Source organism: Maylandia zebra, linkage group LG20, assembly GCF_041146795.1.
Source record: "Maylandia zebra isolate NMK-2024a linkage group LG20, Mzebra_GT3a, whole genome shotgun sequence".
Taxonomy (NCBI): Eukaryota; Metazoa; Chordata; class Actinopteri; order Cichliformes; family Cichlidae; genus Maylandia; species Maylandia zebra.
In genome coordinates, this window is record NC_135186.1 from 29,374,608 (window position 1) to 29,392,966 (window position 18,359).

General features: G+C 40.8%; 1 protein-coding gene across 1 annotated transcript; it reads left to right on the plus strand.

The window, feature by feature from the left end:
- Nucleotides 1-1,438: 1,438 nt before the first annotated feature.
- slc52a3-1 (solute carrier family 52 member 3-1) lies at nt 1,439-9,726 on the plus strand. Its single transcript, XM_004546432.2, has 4 exons — nt 1,439-1,538; nt 3,292-4,307; nt 5,398-5,521; nt 5,737-9,726. The coding sequence occupies exons 2-4, from the start codon at nt 3,319-3,321 to the stop codon at nt 5,947-5,949; spliced, it is 1,326 nt and encodes a 441-aa protein (XP_004546489.1). The 5' UTR covers nt 1,439-1,538; nt 3,292-3,318; the 3' UTR covers nt 5,950-9,726.
- The last annotated feature ends 8,633 nt before the right edge of the window (nt 9,727-18,359 follow it).

Here is an 18,359-nt window from a genome sequence, read left to right on the forward strand (position 1 = left end):
GCGCCAAAAACCAGACACCGACAAATTTACTGTGAAAATACATGTGACTCAGCGAACAGATTAATTTGGAAAGCCCAATATGCACATTTGGTATTTATAATACAACAGGCTGTGCTTACCTTTTTATTTTTGGACCGGTCCTCTGTTCACCTCGCCTCACGATCTCACCAAAGGTCAAATCTACACCTCCTCAGCACACCAAAGATCCGGGTCACGGCACCAAGTTGTTGAAAACAAGCAGTTCTTTGAATCTTTGGGCTGAAGGAGGGACAATACTCGGTGTATCAATGCTCAATCAACAATCATTTATTTGCATACAATTCAACAATAAGAGCATTAGAACGTCCGGACGGGAGAGATGCTACCAGAGGGTCAGGCACATGTCTCAACATGGTGACGGGTTGCTCAGCTTTTTATAGTCTCTAGTGGCCCCCAGCTAGTCGTAAAAGCCAAAACATCACATTTTTTCTCTGTTACAGCGCCTAAGTTATGACCTCGGCAGTTGTTTCTCTGCTTTCTGTAAGGTGGGGGTGTGGAATGTGGTCTATCTATCTCCCCTGTCTTTAGACACAGAGTCTCCTGCTTACAACCTTCTCTTCATGATTCAACAATTAAGCATGTCAAGAAAACAGTGTAACACATTCCCAGCAGATCAAGGATACAGAGTGATGCACATTTATCTAATGAACTAATATGTGAATATGTTCTGTTAACTCAAAAGTATAATGAGAACTAAACTACATACAGATCACACACTCTATTTTAAAGGGTATAATATGATCTACAACAATATCATAATTCAACTATTTTGATTACATATATAAGGTAACATATAATAACAGAATAATATCACAGTTGGTATTGGAAATATAAGACCCCATAAACCTCATCTAGTGTTTCACTTTGGGCTACAGGTTGGTATTGTCAATTAATATGAGCCTTGCTTTTGAGCTTGTCTATATTTTGGCAAATTGGCATGTAAAACAAGACGGATTAGATATTAGGAGTTCTTTCTTGAGACTTCCTCATGAATATATCGAACAAAAATGTCTTGTAATTTCTAAGCAGGTTTTTGGAGGCTTGTTTGCATTCACTCTAGATATAAAGGTAATCCTGGAAGTTTAAATTCACTCAATCTAAAAAATACAACTATGTGTCTCTTTTTAATTATGCTGAAGGCTGAATTGTGATTCTTTTTTGGCACTTTGGTATCTTCCCTTTAACTTTCAGATGTTAAACTCCCCCCTGTAGCTGCGTTTGAACAGTCAAAAACAATTATTACTTTTATTTTTTTATTGTCTTATTATTTTAGCTGTCTGTGCGAGCTCCTCAAAGTGCTAAAGACTAACTTGACCTTAATAAAGGAAGACACTACCCCCTGTTATCTGGTGGAGCTGATCATTGGTGCAGGAGTGGACTCTGACCTACACAGCAGCCACACGAGTCCCACCAGCATGTGCTTATGCAAGACCAGTCAGTAATCTTTTTGTAAGATGACAGCAAGTCCTATTCAGCGCCTCCGAGGATTAAAACAACTTGTAAGTACATTTTTGTATCTAAAAGGAAGTGCATTTACTCGAGAGCTCAGTACTGAGTGCGTGCAAACACTGTAATTTCTGTTTTTCTTTTAACCTCATTATCTCAACTGACCACACCACTTAAAGTACAGTATAAGACTGTGTTTGTCAGCAACCTCAGTGTCAGCTTCTTCAAATTCTGTTTATCACAAGACTGCCTTCTGACTTATTTCATCATGAGATCAGTTTGAAAGCCACACGCATGCACAAAGACAGAGTGAAAATGTGAAGAGGAAGAGATGGGCAGGCACATATGGTTTGTTGAATTCCTCGACAATGTCTGAAAGTAATGTGAAAATTGTACCAGCCACTGCAGGTGTGAACCCTTCTTAATGCTGAAAAGGTTGTTATTTATTTTGGGTAATGACTAACTACCACTACACTGTATCGCAGGTATCAGTGGGATAAAAGTAATTCTGTTTTATGCTGATTTACATTTGTAACATGAGTCTACATTTATTATGTTATGAGAAGAAATAAAGAAACAAAATATAGCATCAGAAATATAAAATACGATCCATTTCAGCAAATTAACTACAAAGTAACGATGAGTTGCTTCAGCTTTACTGGCTACAACAATAAAAGACATCTCAGGCATGAAAGTCTATACAGGTGAGGAAAGCATGACTGACAGTGTGGTAGACAGCGGGACCACAGGTACTGCTTGTCACATTACTTAGCTTCTAGTTTACTTATATTGCCAGCAGTTGCTGTACAAAGGAACAGGTTTCTGTTTGAGATCTCTGTCTGTTGGTACCGTTATCATGAACTCAATATCTCGAAGAACTTGAATGAATTTCTTCACATGACATTTATCTTAACTTAAGAATGAGCTTATCAGATGTTAGTGGTCAATGATCAAGGTCGCTGTGACCTCACAAAACATGTTTTTGGCCATAGCTCTTAGACTGTGATGGCATTTTATATGTAAAAGGTCAAAGGTCAAGTTTAGACCTCAACTTCCCTTGCTGGCAGAGGCATAAAACCAGAAGGGAGTAGTTATAATTTGTTTCAAAAGAATTTCTTTTGTTTTAAAAGAATGCCGACTATTATTATTATTATTATTATTATTATTATTATTATTGTTATTATTATTATTAAAGTACCGGTAGTACAAACAACAAACAAACAAGAAAACACCCACAAATATTTCAGAAAATTTAGTGTTTTTTCTCTTTGTTTTTTAAAATGTCAAATATTGTATAACAAGACAGAACAACAAATGTGAATGGATTTTTTTCCTCATACTTAACTAACTCAAGCCCTTCATTGAACTACCAAATAAACACATTGGTACTCTCTTTCTGCTCAGACACGTGGCAGCACTTCTGCTATAATTTTGTTCGTGTTTAACAAAATAAAAATGCAGACATAAGTGGACACATTAGTTTTTGACTGCTATTGAAAATTGTTTACAAATAACTCTCACTGAACTAGCACAGTCAATCCCTCAACATGTTTGTACTCTCTGCTCATATTGCCTTCATATTAAATAATTTTATTATTAACATTGCACTCAACAACAAACAAATCCTTCCTAACAAAAAAAAGTAACTTCAAGGGCCAAACTGCATTATATTTCTTCACATCAATATACAGGCCGCGAGTTTGAGACCCCTGGTATTTACTCTGAGTTTGGGAACACCCAGACACAACAGCATTACACAGCACTTTTCTTACATACTGATGCATCCTTATTAATTTATTTCCACAGACTTTTTCACACTGATCCACCTGCAGTATGGCTCTGCTCGTCCACTTTCTGGCCTGCGCCTTTGGCATTGGCTCCTGGGTGGCTGTGAACGGACTGTGGGTGGAGCTGCCGCTCATTGTCAACGCACTCCCTGAAGGCTGGGATCTACCCTCCTACCTCACAGTAATTATCCAGTTTGCTAACGTGGGACCTCTGCTGGTCACCCTGATGCACAAACTGTACCCAGGGTGTCTTAAAGAGTATATTGTCATTTACTCCATCCTCTCCATCGGTGTCCTGTCCTGCATCCTGCTTGCCTTCTTCTGGGACAGGACCACGATTTTTATAGGGGCATCACGTAGCACAGCCTTCTTTATCATAACTTTCTTCCTTTCTCTGGTGGACTGCACTTCTTCAGTTACCTTCTTACCTTTTATGATGCAGCTTCCAGCAAAATATATTACCACTTATTATATTGGAGAGGGGCTAAGTGGTTTCATTCCTGGTGTAGTTGCTCTAGCTCAGGGTGTGGGTATGGCCAAATGCGTCAACTCTTCTGAGACTGCAGGAAACCACACAGGATCATTACATACGGAGTATCTTCCCCCAAACTTCTCCACCGAGGTGTTTTTCTTCATCCTAGCAGCCATGATGTGCATAAGCCTGGCTGCTTTTGTTGCACTGAACAGACTCCCTCGGACATACGAGCTGTCCACTGAGAACCTTGTGCAGGATACAGTAGTGTCTGTCAGCTCCTATCTGTATAACTCAGGGGCTGATCTTGATGGAGGAAGCGTAAAAAACAATGGTGAGGCGGTTGCCCAGGGCAGACATCTGGTGGCAAAACCTTCCGTGTACCAGCTGACCTTCATTTACTTTCTGGTGGTGTGGGTTAATTCTGCAACCAACGGCCTGCTTCCCTCTGTGCAAACATACTCCTGTATGCCATACGGGAACCTGGCCTATCACCTCTCTGCAGCTCTGGCATCAGTGGCCAACCCAGTGGCCTGTACTCTTGCAATGTTCATCCAAAACAGGTAATAATGTTTTATTATTGTAAGTCTGTATGAAACGAAAAGTGAAGTGTCCCGATGAACACCGAAGCAGTTTTGACTTCCTCTGTTCAGGGTAAAATCTGTACCAAATCAAAAACACGTGAATCAATTTGCTATGTTGGTAAATAGTTTACAGATGCATTTACTGAACATAACTCATAACTCATAAACGCTGGTCCCCTGGCCTGCAGGTTATGGGTCCACAGCTTGATCTGCAATAGACACTGGAAAGTATATAATGGACACTGAAGAATGGCCATCTAATTTAGGGTCCTGGGAAGAGCAAAGCCTATCCCAGTTGTCATAGGGGTAGAAGCAGGGTACACCCTGGACAGTTTGCCAGTCATTTGCAGGGTTGTCACAGAGAGACAGATGACCATTCATGCTCATTCACACCCAATTTACAATCAAAAGTTAGCCTAACATGCACGCACATGTTTTTGGATTATGGGAAGAAGTACCCACGCAGAGCTGGGGGGAACATGCAAACTCCACAAAGAAAGAAAGCTGGCTGGCAGACTCAAACCCAGGAGCGTCTCACTGTGAGGCAGCAGTGCTTACCACAGCACCTGCAAAAAGTAGGTCAGATTGTAAAATGAACCTACTGCTCCTCTAATCTATGACGTCAGTAAACACTTTCCTTATTGTAGTCTCAATCTTTAGTCACATCTAAGAGCATAAAGGTTGTTGTGACGATTACAGTTACAAAAGGCTGATTAAGCATGTTTACTGGGTATGATACTACAGCACCTTAGCATTGAAGACAAAGACACTTTTTTCATCTAATTTGGATTCCCCAAATCTTACATTTTCTACAGAGGAGTGTAGATTTTATCCCCATCATGATTTTTGTAAGCTCTTTGGAAAAGAAGTGTTTACCATACAGCAAGCAAACTCTACTTTAGTGTATTTACAGGTACCTGATTGTTATTAACAAGTTTTTTCCCCCACTGTCACTCAAATATTTGCTTGGGCACAAGGTCCATTGAATTATTCACTTGAAAGACAAGTTGCCTTGGGATTCAGAGAAATTAACTAACTGCTGCTGATAACAGACGTCTTTTGCGCCCAGGTCGCTGGTCTTTCTCGGCCTTCTGGCGGTGGTGGGGACAGGATTTGGCAGCTATAACATGGCCATGGCAGCTATGAGTCCCTGTCCCTTGCTTCATGGGTCTGCAGTGGGAGAGGCGATAATTGTGAGTGAAACGCAAGCATGTTCTTTGTACAAAAGTACAAAACCTCCTTCATAAACATCCTGAGCGTTGAACTCTGCTCACTCATAACTTATGATGAGGCAACATCATTACTCAGTGTGAAATCAGAGTCTATTTTTTAGTCACAAACACTGTTAAAATAATGATTAACATCCAAATGAGCTGCTGAGTCTGTGTTCTTGTTTTACTCTCACCAGGTGCTCTCATGGCTCTTCTTTACTGGGACATTGTCTTATGTCAAAGTCATGGTGGGTGTCATCCTGAGAGACCGGAGCCACAACGCTTTGGTCTGGTGTGGAGCTGCGACACAGATGGGTTCACTAGTGGGCTCCGTCATTATGTTCCCGCTGGTTAACATTTACCAGTTCTTCAAGTCAGGAGACTTCTGCAACACCGAGTGCCCTCTATGACTGATGACGAGCTGCAGACTTTGTTAGATTAATTTAATCTTTTTTTGCAAGAGATGTAGATGAAAGGCGCTCTCATGACTATAAACAAAAAGTGAAGCCAGAACTGTTTCTGGCATGTCACTCCCTCACTAACAAACATGCTGCATCTTGTTTTTAATCAAGGCACAAATTAACACACAAGTGGTTATGCAGTCCTGTGAAAAACAAAATACACTCTATGATTCAGTTGTTTGTATGACCACCTTTAGCTGCAATAACTTGAAGTTATTGTTTTCTATATGACTTTATTGCTCTCTCACACCGCTGTGGCCCACTCTCCTTTACTGCCTTGCTTTAGTTCATTGAGGTTTGCAGGCATTCATTTATGCACAGCTCATAAATACACAGTATTTCAATCAGGTTGAAGTCTGGACTTTGACTGGGTCATTGCAACACCATGATTCTTTCATTCTTTCTTCTACTCTTGTAGATTTGCTGCTGTGCTTGGGATCATTGTCCTGTTGCACGACCCATTTTTGGACAAACTTTAACTGTCGGCCAGGTGGCTTTGCATTTGGCTCTAGAATATTTTGGTGTACAGAGGAATTCCTGGTTGACTCAGTGAGTGCAAGGTTCCTAAGTCCTGTGGCCTCAAAACAAACCCATATAATCACCCCTCCACCACCGTGCTGACAGCTGGAATGAGGTGTTTGTGCTTATGTGGTAAATGTGATTTCCGTCAAATGTGGCGCTGTGCACTGTGGCTAACCATCTTCACTATGATCTTGTCTGACCAAAAGACATTGTTTCAGAAGTCTTGTGATTTATTGCAACTTGGCAACCTTAAGCTGTGCTGCCATGTTCATTTTAGAGACAAGAGACTTTCTTCTGGCAGCCTTCCAAACTGGCCATACTTGTTCAGTCGTTTTCTAATTTTTTATCGTCATGAACGTTAACATTTAACATACTAACTGAGGCCTGTAAGGTCTGAGATGTAGCTCTTGAGGTTTTTGCAGTCGTTGGGCATTGCCGTCTGACCTTGGGGTAAATTTACTAGGACATCCCTTGCTGGGAAGATAGTGGCATTGTGCTAACACACACCTGAATGCTCCAGACCAGCAAACTGCCCAAACGTTAGCTTTTATAGAGGTGGTCACACTTGCTGCATTTGATTAGCAGCACCTGGCTGCTTCACATCATCTTAATTCCTGGGGTAGCAGTAAAGGTGTGCTTAGCCCTTCAGGGAGTCCTGCGAAAACTTATTTTTCCCCTCACATGACTCTAATCCTTCAAAACATCACAACATGTCATTTTTACATTTTTTCTTTGAGCTGGTAAAACCGACGTGCTTGTCAATGAGCTTCAGAGGTGAATTCAGCTTCTACCTTTTTCCAGACATACGACTGGTTTAAATTTTGCATTTTTTTTTGTTGCTCAAATGATATTTACTTTGCAATGTTGTGTTTATTAAAACACGTTTGGACTTACACTTGTTACAATATTTGGCCACTAGATGGCACAAGCATTCTTTTAAGACATGTCGGTTCACAATCTGCAGACACCGAGTGACCACAAATCCTTCGACGTGAAATACAGTTTACTGGGTGCTCGAAACAATAAAAGGGGTTAAACAGATTGAAAGCTCATATTTATGCAGCTATTATGCGGGATGTTTTGCTTTTTAAATCACCCATGTATAAAATGAAAATCTCATAAAAACAGGTGGTTGATGCATTTTATTATCTGTGGAGATGATGGACACACTGACAGGACATGGACGTCTATTTATAGAACCACACTACTAGTGACAGCTTGAAATAATCAGCAGGCTGTTCTGGCCAGGACCAATGCAGTTCTGGTCATTGTAAACAATGGAAGTCTTGCAGAAAATATGAAACAGTTGTGGTTATTTTGGGCACTAATATTTACATATTTTCATTTTATCCTACTTTAGACTTGAGAGAAAAATACCGTACTTTTTATTCTATTACATTTACTTACAAGTTACCATAGACATGTGAAAGTATAAACACGTGACTAGCATTCAAAATATGACGAATGACTGAACCATGATTTCCACCCACCTGTTGAAAAACACTTTATCGTGAGTAAGGTCAGCTCAAAGTCAAATGGCTTCCCCTCATAGCTTTTCAGATGGTTTTATTTAGATAACAGAACAAAATGTTTAAAGCTGAATACATATTTGTGTTGCAGAATCCCTTCCTTCCTTCCTCTCTAGTTAATTATCTTACTTTCCCTCATATTTATGTTCTTCCCCAGCAGCAGGGCCTGACCTCTACAGCAGGGTAGGATCTAATGTATCTAAACATTTAATAAGATAAGATCACTTGGATCCACTTTCTAAAACAGAAAAACACTGCTTACACACTGTTGCATCAGTATTATGATACATAATAATATATGAGTCACTGAGGCTATTTTTAATTTAGGTATTAAGTAGGATTTTCAATTGAAGTGATCCACTGGTGGTGGGTGTTTTTGCAATGATATGTTGGTGCTATCTCCACTACTGAAATAATTTGCACCCCTAAAAATGAACAAGTATCAGTTAATTGGTTCAGGGTGTTAGTCGGGATTGTTGTGCATGGCTTGACTAACTTGTCTAACTAACCCTGGATCCATATCTTAGTCCAGGAATTTTTTCAGGGATTTTAAAAAATCATTGTGATATAGGGCAAAATTTGTCATTTTGCACCATCTCACAAATATACCAAACTAAAATGAGAGGAATTCGGCAATGTCTTTAAAAATATCACTAATCCACTAATCCAGGCCCAGATATCCTTCTGGATCCAAGGACTCAATTTACGCATGTTATGGGGAGAATTTGAGGGAGGTGGTTAGTCCAACACTGTTATTTTTAATTAAAGGAAAAAATATTACCATCACAAAGGATATTTTCAATAGAGGTCTAGCAAATTTTATTGTCCCCTTGCTATTATACATATGATGAATGTGTGAGTCGTGCAAAGCTGCCTTTCATGTACAGCGATGCCCTTTCATTGATAAACATCAACTAGTGTTTAGAGGCAAGATTAGCAGCCATGAGAAAGCAGACATAGAATGATCCCATCATTCCTATCCTAAAGATGCTGGTGCAAATCCTCTGAGGAGTATGGACGGATGCTGGTCATCGATGGGAACCGCAGAGTGGTTTCCCATCAGCAGCTGTTCCTCCTCTCTGCCCCCCATGCCCTTCAGAAGGAAAGCGAGAGGTTCCCTGGCCTGGGTCTGGGGGGAAAAGCCAGGGCGGTGGAGGAGGGCTCTAATTACTGATGCTCAGCAGGGGCCGATGGCTGTTGCTCCTGCCGCTGGTCACTTGGGAGCTTCCCTGACCCCGACACTGAGTAAAAACAAAAAGATAAGGAAAGGAAAATGGGGCCACAATTAGCCCTACATAGCCTCCAGGGCCCAGGATCAGTGGAGGAGAAGCACAGATGGGACTTTCTCACTTGGATTTGCTGAATCTACATTGCAGTACGTGTAAACTGTGCAGAAATCACTGCAGTCAGTTGCTGATGCAGATTTAGAGGACGGGTTTGTATGAAATCTTAATCACGTCAAACAATACATGAGATTTATTGTTTTTGTCTTGAAATAAAAAATCTGAGCATGACTACAAAGTAGAAGTGTACACCTGAAGACTGTGCAAACGCTGTTCTCTCATTGCTAATGTGACCTTGAATGCTTGTATGCAATCAAGAGGATTTTCTCTACGCTTCATTAGCTAAATTCCCTGATTGGCTCTGGGCTTTTGTGTCAAGACAAAACAAAGCAGCAAAGAGAAGTGTATCATTTTCCTCCGAGTGTCAGATGGTCCCATCGCTCCTCCAGCTGGTCAGGAGGGGCTGTGGCCACCTGGATGCTGTGTCCCGGTCCTGTGAGATCCTGCAGTCTCTGCCGTGTGAAGACTCCACTTACTACGCAACTGAGAAGTCCATCTGCTCAGGTCGACACCTCCCAAAGAGTCCCCCTCCTCCTCGACACCACCGCTACCACGACCACAGCACCCCCTTGGCTCTCCTCCCTCCAGCCAGCCACTGTGCCTCTCAACTAAATGAGCAGTGTGTCAAATGGAAGGAGGATTTACCCTTCCTTTAACGGGATAAGAGAATGAATTCACAGCAGCATGATGCAATGAATGGATGGAACCACCTGCACTCTTGCAGCGTGGCTGCTGAATCGACAGATATGTCACCTGTATCTGACTTTGCACGCGCTTCTCTTCAGCATTCACTGAAAAGCGCGTTAGGCTTCTGTGACGAAACACGACGCAGAAGCACGGCCGCAGAAAAAGAGCGTAAACTGCTTTTTTAGGTCAAAAATAACAAAAATAATGCTCAGAAAGTGTGGAAATTTGCTCGGGTGCACCCGGGGGCTGACAGATTTTGGCAGCTGACGTTCAGGTGAACAGCTTGTGGGCAAACCAATTGCTGATGCATGCAGACAAGCACGGCTCTGACAGCAACTCACAGCTTCTCCCCCATCAATTTCCACACACACTCTGTTTAATAAATGCTGTCCATTTATTTGAAATTGGATGTGACAGCCCTATGTCATTTCACTATAGTGTCTCAGAGCAGACAGTGATGCGCACGGGCCCACTCCTCGTTTTCTATCAGCAGGTATTGATGTTGCTTTAATGAAGTGCCTAGCACTCCACCCTAGGAAGAGACAAGTCTGTCAGCATATGTAAATGCTTCCTGCCTGTCATTGTTGTGGAAGGTTCAGCATAGGTCAGCATAGATTCCCCCTCTGGGAACCCTTTGTTCTGGGGCCCGACGGTGCCACATGAGGGGACCAATTACAGTGCTGCACAGCAGGACGGGGGTGCAAACTTGTTACCCTGCTGTAGTGAGCTAATTATTACCTCTACACTGTGGGTAGTACAGAGCCAGTGCATCATGCATGAGTAACAAAAGCAGGCTATTCTCTGTGTATGCGGCTTTTAAATGAATGGTTTACACTTCCCATATATGATAAGGCATTTCTCTTCTGTGCATTAGTTTGTATTGAAAGCACCATCATCACATTTTGGGAAAAGGTCATCTTAATTTTCCAGCCATAAATAGCTAGTGAACTACTTAAATCCCAGCGGAGGGCCTTTGCATTGACAATGCAAAGGCAATTTACAGGCTACAGTCTGCCAACCACATAACCTTGATTTGGTGTCAAGAAATGATTTATGAAAATGCATCCTGCTCTCTGTGTCCCGAGCGAGACCTGGCTGGACCCAGAGTGTTGACACAAAGCCCATATAGCCGAGCAAACACACTCGCTGAATTATCATTCATATCATAACATCTCAATGGGCTCTGGTTCCCGGTTCCTGATGAGATACTGGCAGTCTGTTTCTCATTAAGGAGTGCAAGCGATATGCCAGGTTTTTGCCGAGCAACAAAATATTTCAGCTGACATGCAAAATAGCACTTTATCCCAGTGCCAGTGACTGCAAATGTAAGTCAGATATTTGATGGAAATTGACAATGAGCAGGTCATCCTACGTGCATAAACACACCTGGGTTGTAAGCACATTTTCAGGAGTGTTTTGGAGGGTAAAGTAAGGGGTATATTTTGGGACAAAAATACTAAAAACACCTCTTGATGCATATAGACACCATCCTCTTCTTACCATTAGCTCCCTCCCCTTACATCCAACCCATTCATCTCCTTCTCCCCACCCCCAGTGACCAGTCGAGCCCAGCTGCTAGGGGCTACCAGTCCCCCTTCGTGTGTGGGGCCAGTCAAGTGGAAAATGGCTGCTACCGAGAGAGCCCACTTTAGAGAGCCATCATCCTTTGAAGGGGCATGATGGCCTTTGACAGCCACAGTGTTAACACGGAGCCCACATGAACACAGCACTGCTATTATCGTGTTTACTAAGCAAAAGCAGAGGAGAAGGGATCAAGGGGAGACCCTGTTGGTTGATGTTTGAATCCAGGGGTAGCAGCGAGCTCATCCCAGCCGTGCCACAGTGGCACTGTGGGGAAACATGACATGGGATCACTCACAGTCAGGTGGAGATTGGTCATTCAGCATGTGCGTTGTTGTTTGGCATGTGCATTGTTATCTGGGAACAGTGTGATTGTTATCGAGCCATTTGCCTGTTTCAGCCAGATTCTGCAGCTAAAATAACTCCTGCACAGTTGTTCTTATTTACTTTGGCACAAACATCAAATGAAAATCACAATTCTCAAAGGCTCAGCTCACTTTATTTGAGCCAATCTTGCAATTCTTGTTCCTTTTACACATTGTTCAGGTACATTCAAGTACAGATACGCTATCTTCAAACGAGCCAAAAATATTTTGTGCAAAAACATCTGATATTTATAGTTTAACAGCTCATATCTAATGTGTTGGTGCGCTCAAGCAGAGTCATTTAAGTGCTGGAGAGACTTGATTTTAATATCTGAAGAGTTCTTAACTGCTGGAACTAGTATTTGTGAATTTATTTAGTCTGATGTAAAGAATATGCAACTTTTCCAATGAGAAATTAAACTGGACATATTATACTCGTCCTCATTTTCTGTTTAATATACACTGTTTAAAATATTATAGATAAGGTCAATGCATGTACAACTCACCTCTGTGAGTCAAACGGCATTCAGACTGCTGTAAAAACTGTAAAAAGTTTTATATATATATATATTTAACTTCAGCTCAGAGCACCAGCATCCATAATATGGTCATTTGAGGCACACAGCTCTGACTCTGAGCACATAAATCCCTCCCACCTGCTGTTTACACCTACTGTTTACAACGGGCAGCCAATCACATGAAAGCTTGTTTGAACGGCGAGGATGGGAGCTAAAACAGGTTGTTCATTGACAGTGAATTAACTGATAATCTACTCCTAATAAAGTGGGTCAAGCCCCATAGACTTCTATGTTAAACTGCCCAGCTGTACAGAATAAACGGACAGTTTGTTTTAATAGCTAATTTTCCTAACTTTCCCCTAATGACATGTAGATGCCAAATTTTCCTATAACTTAACTCTGCTTTGTCATCTAAGTTAATCTGAGAAAAAAACTGTTTTAACTCAAAAGCCTGTTTGAGTTTATTTCCTCTAGGTCAGTTCAAACTGGGGGTATCTGTGCAAAAATCCATATTTAGAGGGGATGAAAATGCATTTACTCTTTGAAATTTAAAGTAAGTGGTGACCTTTTGCAGAACAAAACAATATAACTATGTTGTGGGGTTATGGGAAGCACAACAGAAAATGTGCACAACCAACTGCGAGAACAGTAATATGGTCATTAGCTGATGCAGTGTGCTCTAATCCACCTTTGACCTTATGCAGTGTGTGCAGCCCAATTTATGCATGCAGGTTGGATCAGCAGCAGATAAAAGCTGAAATCGTTTCATCCGGCTCTGCTCTCTCTGGCACCGCTCCAGCACTGGCTGACTGCTGATGTATGGCTGCAACTCGACCAAGCCGCTCTCACAGCTCCGGCACATGTTGCTGGAGGACACACATGGAGTTCAGAATGAGCAACAGTGATTTTAACTGCAACAAATGGTCGAGGTATGTCATTATCCAGATTTTTGGTGAGGGGGATCATTACCTGCCACAGATGCCACTGTTGTTTTGTGTCTCCATTTGTCCTGAGGCTAGCAAACCCTGATACTTGAAAAGAGCAGGAGGTGCCTTTGTGTAGACGCGCACCTGATCTTAGCAATCAATTGGCAGCTCTACCCCTCACACAAGTCTCCCAGGCTCTGCCTCAAGGCCGTCCATCTGTTGCTGTGAGGATGTGTGGCTGCAAGTGCCTGCGTGCAGGTCGGCATCTATCTGTGTGCATGCATGTTTCTGGAGGAGGAGGTTATAGAAAATATGTGATTTGTGGTTTTGGTTCTGTTGGAACCTTTGCTCTCAGAGGTATATTTCTTTTACTCTCTCTGTGGTCGTGAAAGTGATATTTAAAGTGGAAATGGGTGACAAGCCTATACATGGCAAGATGCTCGCTGTGTAATTAGTGTAAGCAGAGCCAGGGGGAAGCACTTAGATCTGTACATTCTAATAAAATTAGCATATTGAGGCTTTTATCTTCCCGATAACCAGATGTAAAGATATACATGAAGTATAGAAGAAAAAACTGAGGTAAAAAGGACAAAAAGATTCAGTCTTTTCAACATGCTTTAACAACAGATTTTTATTTCCTGCTGAGTTTGCATGAAATGACTGTTTGTGAACGCCATATCTTCTCTGAAAACATTAGAAAAGCTTTTTGATGGTGGCACTGAATGTCTTTAGCATTAAATACACCTGTATGTGTTTTACACAGAGTGCCTTACTTAGTTGAAATTCAGTGAGGAAAGCAGTGGAGCAGAACAAATGATCATGACAGAAAGTTGTGCTATCCTTAAATATGTGACATTTTGAATGGTTGTTTTCTATATTAGAAAGGTAAAACAAGCACCCATAACTTATATTTTACAACTCTGCAGGAGTTTTCAACTCATATCCACTCTGGAAATCCCACTGAGCATCTCTCTGAGGCCAGGGCTCTTGCATCCCATGGCACTTGTAACATCTTTTTTGCAGTCCAGGAAGTTGACATGGAAAAAATGTATGATCTGTATTTCATTCATCCACACTTGACGTTATACTGTGATACAGCAGTGCAAAAGGTCCTTGGTTTGAGTCAGCTAAACAATCATAATGTTTGGTGATAAAGAATATAACATCCACACCTCAACAATGGTTTAAATACCACAAAAATTAGATTTACCAAGATAAGCCGCTATTCTCAAAACAGACACTTTACCAACAGTGACAAACATAAAAATTTCACCTGTGGCACTATGTGTTTCCAGATTTTGGATGTGCATTGGAAGCAAGCAGCCTTTCCATAGAAGCTGTATTTATGAAAGTAACCTCAGACATGTTTGGAGTAAACACATCTTCGGTCATCAACATTTGAAGAATCCCAGTTCCCTTGCAACACCCACACCAGTGTTTTCATTGTTAAAACTGTATTTTAAAAAGTATTTAAAAATACCCAAAGCGTTAGAAAGTGTTATAGTGCCATTTGGAGTAATGTTTAATTTAAAAAAAAATTAATATAAAAATATAAATATTAATACACAAGCTAAAAGTCTGCATGGATTCTGATATTCGGTATTGACTGATATTAAAAATAAACGCAGAATAAAAATGCTCCATCTAATAAGAATGAGAATAAACAGAAATTTTAACAGGTTTTCAGAGGGGGGATTAAACCTTCAAAAGAAAGTTACATTGTATAAACAATTCAGCCTGGTTTCGTTCTTTACATTCACACTGCTCCACCTTACTTGATGTTAATATATGTGGACGTATGTGTCTGGTTTTTCCAAAAGCATTGCAGCATTGAAGCTGAGCTGGGCATCTGCAGAACAGTTTTTATTTTATTTTTTTAAATGCAAACTCTTGGTATAAAGCGCACAAAATAACATAGATATAGATCTATAAATACATAGATATCCATCTTTGGAAGCTGATCAGACACGTGAAGGAGACGAGGTAGCTTTTGAGGAAGATGAATGCAGGACATATTCATCTCTTCTGCACATGTTAAACTCTTCTGATTAAGTACATGTGCAACTGCACATCTGACTATATGAAATCACACCATGTGCAAACCGCTGACCTGAAAGCTTCTCTTTACTGGGTGACTCTGAGAGGCATTACACTGAATAACATCGGCCTCCAAAGAGCTCACAGGAACATGATTTTTGATACCACTGACCTTGCAAATATCGAACCTTTCAGATACATAACCTGATCCAGGGTTGCTCTGGGTTGGGTCTGTTCATATTTAATGTACATAATATATAAGAAAATTATGAATAATTGATTGATACCAGAAAGGAAGCATGTGTTGTGCTGTTGCCTTGATCTGTATGGTTTCCCACTTTTATCTCTCTGCTGTGACAAAGCAAAATGTAAGATTTGTATTAAATATAACATATTGTGTATAAAATTATTGCCTTTTAACTGGTATCAAAGGACGTGTTACTCATTTTGTTGCAAATAATGAGGGTTTAATGATTTACTTCATTATATCATGCAGATTATTGATCCTTCTTTTGCCTACACTGCTGCTGTGTAAGTGGAATAGTTAGAGATGGAAAAACAGTAATTTGTCGTATGTATACTGGTGCCCCCTCTCTGTACGCTCCCACTTTAATGTGATTTTGTTCATTATAGGGATTCAGTGCTGGGGAGAATGTCATATGCTAAGTTAACCTCTGCGTGCCTCAGTGGCTCACCGCCAGTTATGAAAGGACACCAACATAGACACACTCTCTTGGATGACGACAACTGGCAAAGTCCCCAACCTTTAAAAAAAATGGAGCCGATGCTGGATGTATCCCATGGTGTGAGTGCACTCAATAAATCTGCAAGGGGCTGGTTCAGACTCCCACACGTCACCATTCAGTGTCCTTGAAAGCAGCTAATGCCATATCAGTTCAGCAAACACAAGATCCATCCGCTCTGCCACAAGTCAATGAGTCACTGAGAGCACTTTTAATTGTGTGGATAGCCGGCGATGTCCATTTCATAAATATATTGAGTAAAATAGTCACAGATCATTTTGAACTGGCCCTGAGAGCTCGTCTTTTCATTGGACAGCCTACTGTGAGGACGGCCAACAATTCCATTGAGAAATTAGCAGGGTCCCCTGTGTTTTCCTTTCCTTTAATGAATAATTCAGCTGTCAGGGTGAAAGCAGGGCGAAGAGACCTTGTCACTGGCGACTGACTCAGCACTCTGTGGCCTGAGGGTGACACTAAACCTGAGCTTTGCATCCAGTGCCCTTCATAACAGGTTGTAGTGCTACAGTATGTCTCCTGCGCTGGTGGCCATACGATCATCCAAATGCAGAGGAGGACAGGAAGCTCTTCTCAGCACGCATCTTTCTACTCATTATCAGGCTCCATAAAAGTTCTGCAGATCACATTAGTTTCTGTTGTTTTAGGTTTAGCTTTACAGTGTGGCTTTAGCTGTGGTGTACTGGTTAATGTTAAATGAAAACTGATTGCAAGTTAATTTACCTAATACACCAACTATAAAAACACTGTAAAGATGCAGGACTTTTCTTGTAGCTGATGAAACTAACTGTAATTGTCATTTGTCATTATTTTCCAAACTTTCAAGTGTCAGATGCTGAAACCATGAAATATGTCAGTGCATATACTTGTATGCACTTGGAGCATGCAGTTGTTTGTGTACTTTGCAGGATAATAATCAGTGTGTGAAATAAGTTCATAGATATTGCTGCTAAACACAGTAAAGGCAGTGGAGCAAAAATGGTTGGATGCTATTTGTTTTAAAATACGGATAGTTAGATATCAGCTGAATACACACCTACACACACACACAAAAGGCAGAGCAGTAATGGCTATAGCCCTAAAAGTATGTAGAGTGACTGAACAGCAACTGTAATTATTTATATAAAATGCTGTCTGTTGTACATATTAATAATGTACTAATTAAGACCTGTTGTAGTGTGTTTAGAATCTGTGTATAATAAAATGCTTCACTTTTGGGAGTAAAACACTAACACAACACAGCTTAATGTCTCAGTGGCAATAAAAATACAAATTACATTTTTAGTTTCCCACAAGAAAAGTTCAGTTAAATACCTTTATATTAAAATGTGTTTATTAAAAGACCTTTCATTTCTGTTCTTGTAATAGTATAATTTGATATTTAACATAAGTTTGTTATCAGTGTATTTAATTATTTGTCGCTGCACCATCCTGGAAATAAACATATTAAATCACATTTACCAACCTGCTGTCATCATATAAAAGCTGCAGAAGAAACATGCTGTTGCCACTAACAGGCGGCTCCAAAGTGTGCATTCTCATTAATTAGCTGATTAAAAAGCTTAGACTGTTCACGTTGCACACATATAAAGTGCATCATTGTCATGCAACAGGTGCCAAGTGGGATCAACACTTGCAGATGTATTAAAGCCACTTGCAGCTGTGTAGTCATCATTCATGTGTCTAAACTTGAGAGGAGCACAATGTACGGGCCTCAGAAACCCCAGAGTTCATACTGAGGATGATGAGATGAAATAAAATGGTGAGACAAACCAGAGACCACCATCAATCTTCATTGGTAGTGCCCACTGTGTCCAAGTCTGAAGAAGGTGCATCAGATCAGGAGCAGGCTTGTCATTTTTTGACACCAAAAGATTTTAAAAATAAATTTTCCTTGTTGTGGTCATTATTTCTCAGCTATCTTGAAGGGAATGTCAGCCAAATTTAAACCAGGCATGTTTTCTGATGAAACTTTAGATCATGCCTTGCTCCCTATCTGCTGATGCAACTGTCAAGCTGGAGGTAGGTGGAGGTTATTTGACATTGAGGAAGCTATAAGCACTGTAAACTTTAATTTTTGTTTATTGTCTGTC